General features: G+C 46.0%; 2 protein-coding genes across 6 annotated transcripts in view; one reads left to right on the forward strand and one right to left on the reverse strand.

The window, feature by feature from the left end:
- The window catches only part of AGAP1 (ArfGAP with GTPase domain, ankyrin repeat and PH domain 1), a 469,017-nt gene that overhangs the window by 250,226 nt on the left and 205,893 nt on the right, over nt 1-12,898 (reverse strand). For all 5 annotated transcript variants that reach the window (XM_050751653.1, XM_050751648.1, XM_050751651.1 and 2 more), the window contains exon 10: nt 3,485-3,589. In XM_050751653.1, the coding sequence (XP_050607610.1) occupies nt 3,485-3,589 (105 nt within the window). The remainder of the gene's footprint in view (nt 1-3,484; nt 3,590-12,898) is intronic.
- Nucleotides 4,918-5,046, forward strand: LOC126932623 (thymosin beta-10-like). Its single transcript, XM_050751687.1, has one exon. The coding sequence runs from the start codon at nt 4,918-4,920 to the stop codon at nt 5,044-5,046; it is 129 nt and encodes a 42-aa protein (XP_050607644.1).

Below are 12,898 nucleotides of genomic sequence, written 5' to 3' on the forward strand. Positions count from 1 at the left end.
GGCTTAAGCTGGTAATCCCAGCACTTTGGGAGGCCAAGGCAGGTGGATCACTAGGTCAGGAGATCGAGACCATCCTGGCTAACAAAGTGAAACCTCGTCTCTACTAAAAATACAAAAAATTAGCTGGGTGTGCCGGCGGGCGCCTGTAGTCCCAGCTACTCTATAGCCTGAGGCAGGAGAAAGGCGTGAACCTGGGAGGCGGAGCTTGCAGTGAGCCGAGATCATGCCACTGCACTCCAGCCTGGGCGACAGAGCGAGACTCCGTCTCACAAAAAAAAAAAAAAAAAAAAAAAAAGAGAAAATGACATTGGCTTTTGCTTGCTATACAATTATACAACAAAGCCCCACTGTGCCCCTCTTCTGTACTCCAATAATATTCATGCATACTTATGAATGAAGGCGAAAGGATGGAATTGGCAAACATTGAGGGACATGACAAGAAAATGCCTGTGGATAGGAGAATTTTTGAAGAACTGGTTGTGATTCTATACCCAAGAGGTTGGATGAAAAGCAAACAGGCTTTAGGCCTCCTGAGGGAATCTTCTGATACATATCGTTGTTACCACACCTGCCCCTTGGCAAGAGGCAGCAAACATCCCTTCCACGGAGCCTGGGCTCAGCAGTGAGCGTAGGTTGACTGGAAACGTATCATTCATCAGCTCTCCCTTTTTACTGGCCAGTGAGTCTTACCAAGAATGATATTTTGATTGCACTTCTCTAACTTACATAAAGCAACTGGTTCAATAGTTAGACCTCCGCTCTCTGACAGGGTCCATAGGAGGAGCTAAGCCAGCAACACGGCAGCCCCGCTGCTGCTGATGGAGCAGCTCTGCGGAGAGAACGAGGGAAGACCCGGTGCCTTGCTGTTGTTCTGATGGATGGAAGCTGGGTGTGCAGTGGGCTGCAGAACTGGAGACCTAGATGGGGTGGTCCTGGAGAGATGCCAACCTGGTCCCAGGTGGGCCTCATGGAACAGGCATTACATCTCTCTGATTTGAAGGCCCCCTGGAGAACCAGTCTGACTATATTCCAAAACTAAACGAGTGGGTCACTGAGCACAAAGGAATTTCCTTACTACAATAAAGAATATCTATGTAAGAATCTATCCGTATCTGTATCTTGAACCCCACTGAATAGTAATGCATGGGAGGTGCTCTCAGTAACAACAGAAACCAGAGATGCCGATGGAACACCTGCTTTGCTGCGTGGTTCTGAAAGGTGCAGCTACTGCTAAACGATGAGGAGACAGGGGCAGTTCAGGCCAGCAAGCGAATTCGGCATCAAGGTTACCGTGTGCTACCTATCATATTAGGAAAAGCTCTTCTTTCTGAAGGTAAATGCTCTTGAGAGGGCCGAGAAAAGGCCAGATGAGACAAACTAATACAACCTTTCTGGGAATTTGACAACATACACCAAAACCATGAAAGCACACGTAACTCTTCAACGCAGGAAGCCGACTGCTAGGAAATTATCCTTGGCAAGGCAAACGGACAAGGGGACAGAGATAAACAGAGGAATGCTGATTAGAGTTCTTTGATAGCGAAAAAACTGAAAGTAAATTTATTTGAGAAGGTTCGTTTTTCAGATACTGTGGGATCAATGAAGGCATATCCACACAGTGAAATATTATATAATCATTAAAAATGGTGGTGTACAAATACATTTCTTGACATGAAAATATCTACTGTTAGTGAGGAAGGCAGGCTGTGGGCAGTGTATACACAGTGGCCACGTGTTTGTGGAAGGAAAAGGCATATATACATAGAAAGAGCTGGGAGTATGCACCCTAAAATGTTAAGTCAGGTTCCCTAGGTGGTATTTTAGGAATAATATTAATTTTCTTCAATATGCTTTTTCTAACTTCTCATCAATAACTGTGCCATTTTATAAAGCATTTCAAATTTTTAAAAATTGATAGCTTAGCTGGGTGTCATGGCTCATGACTGTAATCCTAGCACATTGGGAAGGCAAGGTTAGGCAGATTGCTTGAGGCCAAGAATTCAAAACTAGCCTGGGCAGCATAGGGAGACCCAATCTCTACCAAAAAATACTGCTGCTGCTGCTACTATTACCACTAGCCTGACAGTGATAGAAAGTTGTCCTTTGTATCTGTGGATTCTGAATGTGCAGAGTCAATCAATCGTGGATTAAAAATATTCAAAAGAAGGCAGCATGGTGGCTTATACCTGTAATCCCAGCATTTTGGGAGGCCAACACAGGTAGATTTCTTGAGGTCAGGAGCTCGAGACCAGCCTGGCCAACGTGGTGAAACCATGCCTCTACTAAAAGTACAAAAAAATTTAGCTGGGCATGGTGGCAGGCACCTGTAATTCCAGCTATTCGGGAGGCCGAGACAGGAGAATCGCTTGAACCCAGGAGAGAGAGGTTGCAGTGAGCCAGGATCGCACCACTGCACTCCAGCCTGTGAGACACAGTGAGACTCCTCTCAAAAAAAAAGAAAAAAAATCAAAGAAAAAAAAGTGAAAAATAACTAATACAACAGTGAAAAATTATACAAATAAAAAACAACAGTATAGCAACTATTTACAGACAATTTACATTCTATTACATATTATAAGTAATCTAGAGATGACTTAAAAGCACAGAGGAGGATGCGCTCAGGTTATATGCAGATACTATGCCATTTTATGTAAGGGAATCGAGCATCATGGATTTTGGTATCCAAGACGGATCTCAGAATCCATCCCCCATAGATACTGAGGGACAATGGAATAGAAGGACTGACTTCCACCATATATTCTAATCTACACATTGCTCTACATTAAGTAACAGTTATGGAATGTATTGCTATGAAACTAGAATTAACACCCCAACTTTAAATTTTATCAAGGGTAGAATGTCTGCATTTTTTGTATTTTATCAATGGGCAGAATGTCTGCATTTCTTCCCCAAGAATAAAGTTAATTTTGTTTATAAATCTATCTTACACACCACCCGTATAACAAACTTATATATAACACCAACTTACATATAACACGAAGAGAAAAGTTTCTTCTGCCTAATGAACTGGAATGTGTTATCTGACAGTAAAAGCTGAGTCATGAATTACATTTAACTTCTGATTTTTGTTCACAGCTTTTCAAAGCTAAATCCTGGATTCAATTGTGATTGTTTCCTACGTTCTCGATTTTCAGCTACATCACTCTTCTCTCCTTTCTCTTTTCTTCTTGCCCCTGTCTTTTTACTCTCATCTAAAATTTTACTTCATCTGTGCCTTTTATTGTAATTCTTTGTAGAATTGGAAAGCCACAGATTGACTAGCAGGGAGGGAAAGAGAGAGAAAGACATATGGTCTAGTGGAGTGTGAGGGACAGTGTTATTTATCTCGCAGTTGAGCAGGAGACCAAATACGAACTTTCACTTCAAACAGAGACAAGAGGCTGGGCTGCTGGTAGGTCCCCCTTCCCCACCGTGTTTAGTTGAGGTCTGCAGCTGTTAATTGCTCCGAGGGGGCCATACTCACATGTAAACTGGGGTGATAGGTCAGCACGCCATTGTCACACAGGGTGACATATTTCTTTTTCCACTCTTTATTCAGCGATTTGCCACTTCGCTTCAACAGCATGCCCTGCAAGGGAAAAAGAGCCAAATAGAAAGTCTGACGTAAATAAAAAAAAAAAAAAAAAAAAACCAGGTACATAGGCAACACATACATTCAAAACACGTGTGTGTGTGTGTGTGTGTGTGTGTGTGTGTGTGCAGAACTTCACTCTGTGACACTGGCGAATGCTGATAAGATGTGCCGTTAGTTCAACAAACACGACCTAAACACATGCAGGCGTGCTACACTTAGATCTTTCGGATAATTAACTGCTAAACACACAGGGAACACCTAAAGGTGTAATGTTTTAAAGAAAGAAACCTCAGGCTGGGCACACTGTAGGGATCATTTGAGCCCAGGAGTTTGAGACCAGCCTGGGCAAGACGCGAACACCCCCATCTCTAAACAAATAATAAATAAATAAATAAATAAATAAATAAAATTAGCTGGGCATGGTGGTGTGCTTCTGTAATCCCAGTTACTTGGGGGGCTGAGGTGGGAGGATCCCTTGAGCCCAGGAGGTTGAGGTGGCAGTGAGCTATGATTGTACCACCGTACTCCAGCCTGAGTGACAAAGCGAGACCTTGTGAAAGAGAGAGGGGAGAGGAGAGACAGAGAGAAAAAGAAAGAACAAACTTAAAAAACTGCATTGGCCAGGCGTGGTGGCTCAAGTCTGTAATCCCAGCACTTTGGGAGGCCGAGATGGGCAGATCATGAGGTCAGGAGATCGAGACCATCCTGGCTAACACGGTGAAACCCCGTCTCTACTGAAAAATACGAAAAACTAGCTGAGCGAGGTGGCGGGCACCTGTAGTCCCAGCTACTCGGGAGGCTGAGGCAGGAGAATGGTGTAAACCTGGGAGGCGGAGCTTGCAGTGAGCCGAGACCGCGCCACTGCCCTCCAGCCTGGGCGACAGAGCGAGACTCCGTCTCAATAAACAAAACAAAACAAAACAAACAAACAAAAAAAACCAAAACTGCATTAACTGGGCTAGGCACAGTGGCTCACGCCTGTAATTCCAGCACTTTGGGAGGCTGAGGCGGGCAGATCACCTGAGGTCAGGAGTTTGAGACCAGCCTGGCCAACCATGGCCAATACTGGTGAAACCCTGTCTCTACTAAAAATACAAAAATTAGCTGGGCGCAGTGGTGGGCACCTATAATCCCAGCTACTCGGGGAGGCTGAGGCAGGAGAATTGCTTGAACCCAGGAGGCAGGGGTTGCAGTGAGCTGAGATCCCGCCACTGCACTCCAGCCTGGGCTCTAGCAGGAGACTCCGCCAAAAAACAAACAAACAAACAAACACACACAAACCATTGGGTTCGGAGCAGGATGGCACCGATTGTTTTAAGAAAATGGCAGACAAACCAGACATGGGGGGAATCGCCAGCTTTGATGGGGCCAAGCTGAAGAAAACAGAGACGCAGGAGAACACCCTGCCGACCAAAGAGACCACTGGGCAGAAGCGGAGTAAAATTTCCTAAGCGCCTGGAGGATTTCCTGCCCTCATCATCCCTGAGACCCCAGTCGTGGTGTGGAGGAAGAGCCACCTGCAAGACGGACACGAGCCACAAGCCGCACTGTGAACCTGGGCACCCCGCGCCAATGCCACCGGCCTGTGGGTCTCTGAAGGAACCACCCCCAATCGGACTGCCAAATTCTCCGGTTGGCCCCGGGACATTATAGAAAATTATTTCTATGAATAATGAAAATAAAACACACCTGGTGGCCAAAGAAACACCAAAAAACAAAACAAAACAAACCCCACAAAAACCCCAGAAAAACCCAAACTGCATTAACTGTATTCTCACCTTAGATTTGTAAAGAAGAATTTTTTTTACAGTTTCCTTCATTTCAGATTTTTTATTAAAACCAAAATTCCACTGGCAAGTTTCAGTAACAATATTTAACAGATGAATCCCATGTAAGTGACTCTAATTCACTTTTAATGAAATCATATTAGGCCTCCTTGAAAACCACTCAGAATCTGAAACCAACACATTTTTGAAGCCATGTTTAATCCAGTTTTCTTAAACGGTTGCTGAGAATTTCTTCTTGTTTTAACACCAATTCCCAGCAAGCCTTGCTCTATCTTTACAGGTTTCCCTTTGTTAAGGAAGCCGATGGCCAACACGGAGCCTGGGCAGGCCCAGCGCCTTGAGCTGGGGTTCTCTCCTTCTCAGCCTGGGCTCCATGCCTGTCCAGCTCAGTCCCTTTCAATGACAGCGTTCACGTCGGGAGTCTCTGCCTCTGTCTTCCTCCCTTCTCATCTTACTCTGCTCCATGTTAACCAAGAAAAATAAGAGAATCTCTTTACTTCCTTTTCCGCTATCCTTTTATAAACTTATGTAACGTTAATAGGACTGAGAAAGCGTAAGACTCAGGCTAGCGAATTCACCTGGACTGAGGCAGAAGGAGTTTTGAGTTTTGAAATATAAGAAGACACTTTGAGAAAGCCGAGATGCCCTACGAATCGCCTTCGGAACTTTTCCCAGCCTCCACTGACTTCCTAAACTCTGCTATCTTTCAAGAATCACAACATGAGAATGAATTAACTACTATTATGGGATATAATTGAGTTCAATTTCCAATTAATTACCAGTACTGCGACAATACTGTTTTTTATTTACTAAATCATAACCAAGTTTCGCAAACATAATGAAGTATGGGCCAGCTTGGGGCTCCAACCACCACTAGACATCGTTGCTTAAGGGAAAACATTTGAGTTTGAAACGACTTTGGAAGATGATTTCTTTGCAAGTTCTTATTCACGGAAACGTGGCAAAATGTGGCATACCTTGATTTCTTGGAATCTAAATCACTATAAACCAAATACGGAACTGAGACCAATCAACTGAACGAACCAAGTCCATAGGAAAATGCTACTAAGCTGCAAACCAAGACAGTAAGAGCTTCCTCCCATGCAGGAATAGAGGAGAGGGGCAGTCACCACTACTGACGCAGTAATAAATAAGCAATTGCTTCAACTCATGAGAGACCCCTCTCCAGTGGGATTCCCGAGGATTTTAAAACTCAGCATAACAAAGCCTCACTCAAGGTCCTTTTTTTTTTTTTGAGACAAAGTCTCCCTCTGTCGTCCAGGCTGGAGTGCAGTGGTGCGATCTCAGCTCACTGCAACCTCCACCTCCCAGGTTCAAGTGATTCTCCTGCCTCAGTCTCCTGAATAGCTGGGATTACAGGCACGTGCCACCATGCCCGGCTAAATTTTTTTATTTTTATTTTTTGTATTTTTAGTAGAAACGGGGTTTCACCATGTTAGCCAGGCTGATCTCGAACTCTTGACCTCAGGTGATCCACCTGCCTCAGCCTCCCAAAGTGCTGGGATTACAGGCGTGAACCACTGCGCCCGGCCCTCAGTCAAGTTCTCCAGTGGGCTCCCATTTTTCCGTCATTCATTTCAGATGGAATTCAAACAATGACAGGTCTCTGGTGTCACCAGAAGATTACAGATGCTCCCGGCTTCATTCAAAAAGCTTCGTCCGTTCCCACTCAGACACATGCTGGCCACGGCGCACACCCCTGGGGCTCCATGCGGATGGACTTGCACCACTCTTCTGGCTGGCGTGTGGGGGGTGCTTTCGTGAGCAAATCATATCCTCAAAATTGTCCTACTGCAGTGAAGGCTACGAGGACTTACTTGTTAAGGAAAAAAGGGGAAACAGTCTAATCGGGAGGCATGTGAAGACATGATTTCATAGCTTTCTGAAGAACTAAACTAGGTTGAACTAAAACTTTTTTTTAAATTAAAAAAAAAAAGGCTGGAGTGCAGTGATGCCATCATAGCTCCTTGTGGCCTTGAACTCTTGGGCTCAAGTGATCCTCCCTCCTTCCTCCTGAGTAGCTTGGGATTACAGGCGTGTGCCATCCTGTTCGGCTAATTTTTTTATTTTTGTTTTTTGTAAAGATAAGGTTTGTTGTAAAGATCGCTGTGTTGCCCAGGTTGGAGTGCAGTACCCTGATGCAATTACAGCTCACTACAACCTTGAACTTTCTGGCTCAAGCAATCCTCCTGCCCCAGTCTCCTCTGAGTAGCTAGGGCTACACATACATGCCACCATGTCTGTCTAATTTTTTATTTTACTTTTTGTAGAGACAGGTCTCACCATCTTGCCCAGGCTGGTCTCAAACTCCTGGGCTCAAGCAATCCTCCCACCTTGGCTTCCCAAAGGTGCTGGGGTAACAGCGAAGTGAGCCACTGTGCCTCGCTTAGGTCTTCAGAAAGTGCTGGATGACAGGGAGTGAGCCACTGCACCTGGCCTAGGCTGACTTTCTTCTGATCCTAGGAAAACTCTTAATAAACTTAAGAGCTTATTAAATAAATAAACTTAACTTAAACTCTACGTCTTGCCAGGGAGGATAATCTTGGATTACAGGCACTATTCAAATGCTGCGTAAGTCAGCAGGACTATGGAATACCCTGGCCTCTTAGGAGTCATATTCCTGCCTTCCAGCCTCGGCCCCAGTTGGTTTGTTATATGACCCCCCCCAAGAATTGCTGTGGAGATGAAGAGCCACTCGGCTGCCCCGCTTGTCACGTCATGGCTGTGGTCCAGCTGGGCTGGGGCAGGTGCGCTTTTCTTTCAGGGGCTGGAGCACTACCCCACGCTCAGCCTGGCTGTGCAGTCGTGTCCCCTGACTCCCCTGCTCCCCAAAGGAACAGGTCAGGGGCAGCAAAGTTATGGAAGCCATGGCTCCCTGAAAGCCAGGACTCTGAGTTACACAGGGGAAGTGTCTTGTTAGCTAATGGAATGTGGCAGGGCCAGCCCTCCTGCCAGGACACTGGGCTGCTGGGCTGCCAAAGTCTCCCATTCTACTGATGGGCGGTGACCTGCTCCCCACACAGAACCTCTGGGTGTTCCAGCCACTGCCCAGCCTAGCACTTTTGGTTTTGAACTTCAGCTCCCCCTTCCAAAGCACAAACACCAAGAGGCAGCTGCTCAGGATCCCTCTGGCAGGCACTCTGTCTGAGTCCCTTGTAGGGAGAGAAGTGAGACTTTATGACAACTTGCATTTTATCTTCCCGCTGCACCCCACAGTTTACAGAGGGTATCCCCAATTCCCAAGACATTCTGATTCAGTCAAGGTACATAAGCAGACAGGGGCTCCGCTTCACTCCCAAATTCCCACTGAAACAAAACGTGAGCTCGGAGTGAGAGCAGATGAGCAAATATTTCCCCTAACTGAGAGTGCACATGGCTCTAGAGGAAGCAGTTTCTGTTTGCTAAATCCAGGAGCAGCCTGAGAAGGCCTCCACTCTGAGTGTCTTCAAGGAAAAGAGAACAGGACAAGAAATCTTTTTTTTTTTTTTTTTTTATATTATACTTTAAATTCTACGGTACAAGTGCACAACGTGCAAGTTTGTTACATATGTATACATGTGCCATGTTGGTGTGCTATACCCATTAATTCGTCATTTACATTAGGTATGTCTCCTAATGCTATCCCTCCCCACTACCCGCTCCCCACAGTAGGACCCAGTGTGTGATGCTCCCCTTCCTGTGTCCCAGTGATCTCATTGTTCAATTCCCACCTATGAGTGAGAACATGCAGTATTTGGTTTTCTGTTCTTGCGATAGTTTGCTGAGAATGATGGTTTCCAGAAATAAACAAAACCTCCAAGAAGTATGGGATTGTGTGAAAAGACCAAATCTATGTCTGATGGGTGTGCCTGAAAGTGATGGGGAAATGGAACCAAGTTGGAAAACACTCTGCAGGATATCATCCAGGAGAACTTCCCCAACCTAGTAGGGCAGGCCAACATCCAAATTCAGGAAATACAGTGAACGCCACAAAGATACTCCTCGAGAAGAGCAACTCCAAGACACATAATTGTCAGATTCACCAAAGTTGAAATGAAGGAAAAAATGTTAAGGGCAGCCAGAGGACAAGAAATCTTAACCCGACTAGCAAATTCTAGGAACGGGGTGCCCAGGGCTGCTGGAAACTGGAGGTCAGACCTGCTTGGCAAGGAGGCGTACTTTAGCCCAGAACGTGACAGGGCCACATGCCGCCACCACCAGGCCCCTGAGGTTGTGCGACACAGCGACCCTGCAGGGCTGGAGGGCCCCATGTGTCCAGATATCCTGATTATCGAAGAGAAGTAGAAACATTGGACTTGTGTGTGATGGCTTCTTATTTTAAAATATTGGCCACAGGTACACATTTTTGCACTGAACACAGGTTACACCGAACCTGCTGCAGGCCAGCTGCACGTGCGCACGGTGTTTGTGACTTTTGGCCAAGAGTCACTGGGGTTGGATGGAGCCCCCCTGGCCTCCCAGGGATCTAAGGATCCAGCCGTCACAGCACCCATACTCTCCATCCGGCATGGGGAGCGTGGCCTGAGGGGCAGCAGCGTGCAGAGGCCAGCAGTGTGCAGAGGCCACACTCTCGGGTTTCTGTGGGCACTGTGGGCCCCTCTCTCAAACCAGCGGGCTACCCTCAGCCCCACTTCCTGCCTGGCCCTGGAGGTGCCTGAAAGTCTGGGCCCTGCCACAGGTGACTAGGGTGGAGGAAGGAAGGGGTCATCTGATTTGCATTAGGAAAGATTCCCCTGGTGAGCAGTTGGAAAGATGGAAGTGCTTTCCGGCTCAAAGTGTGGCCCACTTTGGAGCAACGGTTGGGTCTACTCGAGAGGGGAGCAATCAATCCGAAGGTAACAAGATCCCCAGACGGTCTGAGCAAATTTGAGACATGTTGGAAACCTGTCATTTTCTCTGGAATCATAATTTCTCCAAGAGAATTTTTAAAATTTTGAGTGTATATTAATCACTATCTAAAAAGTGATCCAAAATCACCACTGGATTCCACCACCCGAGTTGGCATCTCTGACTTCCCGGGTCACGAGTTGCGCTAAGGGGGAGAGCACTGAGGGAGACGCAACATGTAAATCACTCACTCCGAGAACAAGTCAACCCCCGGGGAAGGCACCGCATGCTGCACACAAAACGATTTCTCAGTATGAAAGCAGGAAAGGAAGAGGCTGGGGTCACCACGTGATACAGTCACGAGGCAGCTGAAACCAAAGGAGCCTGCACTGCAACCGTCATCCCTAACCCCTGGCACGGAAGGCCGTCATTTTGTTTCAGCAAAACATCATCATCCTTGTCATTAAATGCACAATAAATTAATGCTATTAATTCAAATTTTTAATAAATATAACTTTTATAGTTATTTAAAAGCTATAAAGACAAGGAGCTGAATCTTAGTTTTCTGCTTGTACCTAACCGTATACTTGTTATCAAAACAATTAAATAAATGTTGAAGGATTCATGAGATTTTTGTTCTTTTAAAAGGCTCTGGCTGGGCACGGTAGCTCACGCCTGTAATTCCAGCAATTTGGGAGGCCGAGGTAGGTGGATCACGAGATCAGGAGTTCGAGACCAGCCTGACCAACATGGTGAAACCCCATCTCTACTAAAAATACAAAAATTAGCCGGGCACGGTGGTGCATGCCTGTAATCCCAGCTACTTGGGAGGCTGAGGCAGAAGAATTGCTTGAACCTGGGAGGTAGAGGTTGCAGTGAGCCAAGATTGCGCCATCGCACTCCAGAATGGGCAACAAGAGCGAAACTCTGTCTTAAAACCAAAACCAAAACCAAACCAAACCAAACCAAAACAAAAGTTCCACACCACTCAAATGTGGGAAAGACTGGTCTAGAATGGCAGTGATGATCAGGGATACTTCTGGGGGCAAGGGAGGAGAAGGTGAGGCAGGCAAGGAGAACGCAGGTGCGAGAAACACGCTGGAGGTAAAATCGGGACAAGGCGCTGGGTGGGGTGGGGCGGGGCCAGCACAGACAAAGTCAGGCTTTAGTTGTTGTGGCCCAGTGGGGTCATTCACTGAGCCAGAGAGTACAGGAGCTGGTGACCAGGAGGGAAAAGAAGACTTTGGTATCAGCCACACGGCACTGGAGGGGCTGGTGACCCAGGTAGGCAAGGCGGCCAGGCCAGCCGTTGAGGTTCCATGTTCAAGGAGGAAGTCTGGGAGATGGAGGGTGGCTGGGGAGGAGCCAAGAGATACAGGAAGAAGCCTAGGGGGTGAACATGGTCACACTTAAGGTTTAGCACACAAGGGCCGGGTTATAATCTGCTTAGCCAACACAGAATCAGAATCCCATTTTGAACAATTATTATCTAAGGGTCAGCAAAATTTTCCTGAGAATCTTTAAGATCATGATGTAATCATTTAATAGGTTGACTAGTTCATTCTCCTTTAAAAATAAATTATTTTAAATATTTCTAAAAGTACATAAATTGATAGTAAAAAGCATCATGTTCACCTTAGGAAAACAACAGATAAGAATATTTGCACTTTCAAATGAGGAAGCTAGAGAATAATGAAGTAAATAAAGAGAAAGCAACGCACACCTGTATTGGAGATGAGAAAATTATCTGCAGGTGAGCCCCTTACACTGGAAACGAGTCATCTAATTACAGCGAGGAGACCTTGGTCATGGGTCTGACATAGAACAACTACTTTTTGAGGAAATTAGCATTTGTTCCATTATATGGTCAAACTTAATTCTCATTCAATGAATCCATGTTAAATATAAACAAACAATGCGTCGAGGTTTTAAAATGAAATAAAGACATTCACCAGTTGAATAAACATTTGTAAGTCCCTAGTGCAATTACAATGTATTTTGGAAGATGTTTTTGTCTGATTGGTCTAGATAATCAGCCATCAAAATCAGTGCACGCACTGTTTGGAAATGAGAAGTGTAGATATCTGTGCACAACTAACACGAAAGTCTCCAAGTGGCTCCATGCGTTGGTTTCATGGCGCCCCATAAGCAAATGCAGATGGGAAACAGGAGAGCACACACTCCCAGGAAAGCTGGGGAGAGAAGCTCTACTCAACCACAGGCCCAGGCTGCAGGTGGAACCTCAGGAAACGTGCTGGGAATCATGTGTCCAACCGTAGCCTTCAAAGCACAAGCGTTCTAACACACAGGAAGCACGTGACTCAAAATCGACCTGGCCCTGAGAAGCACAGCCTTGTGGGCATCACGGACCTGTGCTGAAGTCTCAGCCCTGGCAAACATCGAGTGGGGAGGGCTGGTCCCCTGGGAATCAGATCTCTCAGCAGACAGCACGATGGTGAGACTTGCACCTCGGTGGGCTTTTATATTAAGATCCCAGGAACCCAAAGTGCTTGTTCATCCCAAGCATTTAAAATACCATCAATTCTATTACAATTGTTGTTAGTCCCAGGAATTCTAAGAGGTGAAAACAAACGATGGGAGTTGCTCTCTAGTTGGCAGATACAGAAACAGGATGGGGCCATGGACCAGCAAGGTTGAAAAGTGACCC

This window comes from Macaca thibetana, chromosome 12 (genome assembly GCF_024542745.1).
Source record: "Macaca thibetana thibetana isolate TM-01 chromosome 12, ASM2454274v1, whole genome shotgun sequence".
Taxonomy (NCBI): domain Eukaryota; kingdom Metazoa; phylum Chordata; class Mammalia; order Primates; family Cercopithecidae; genus Macaca; species Macaca thibetana.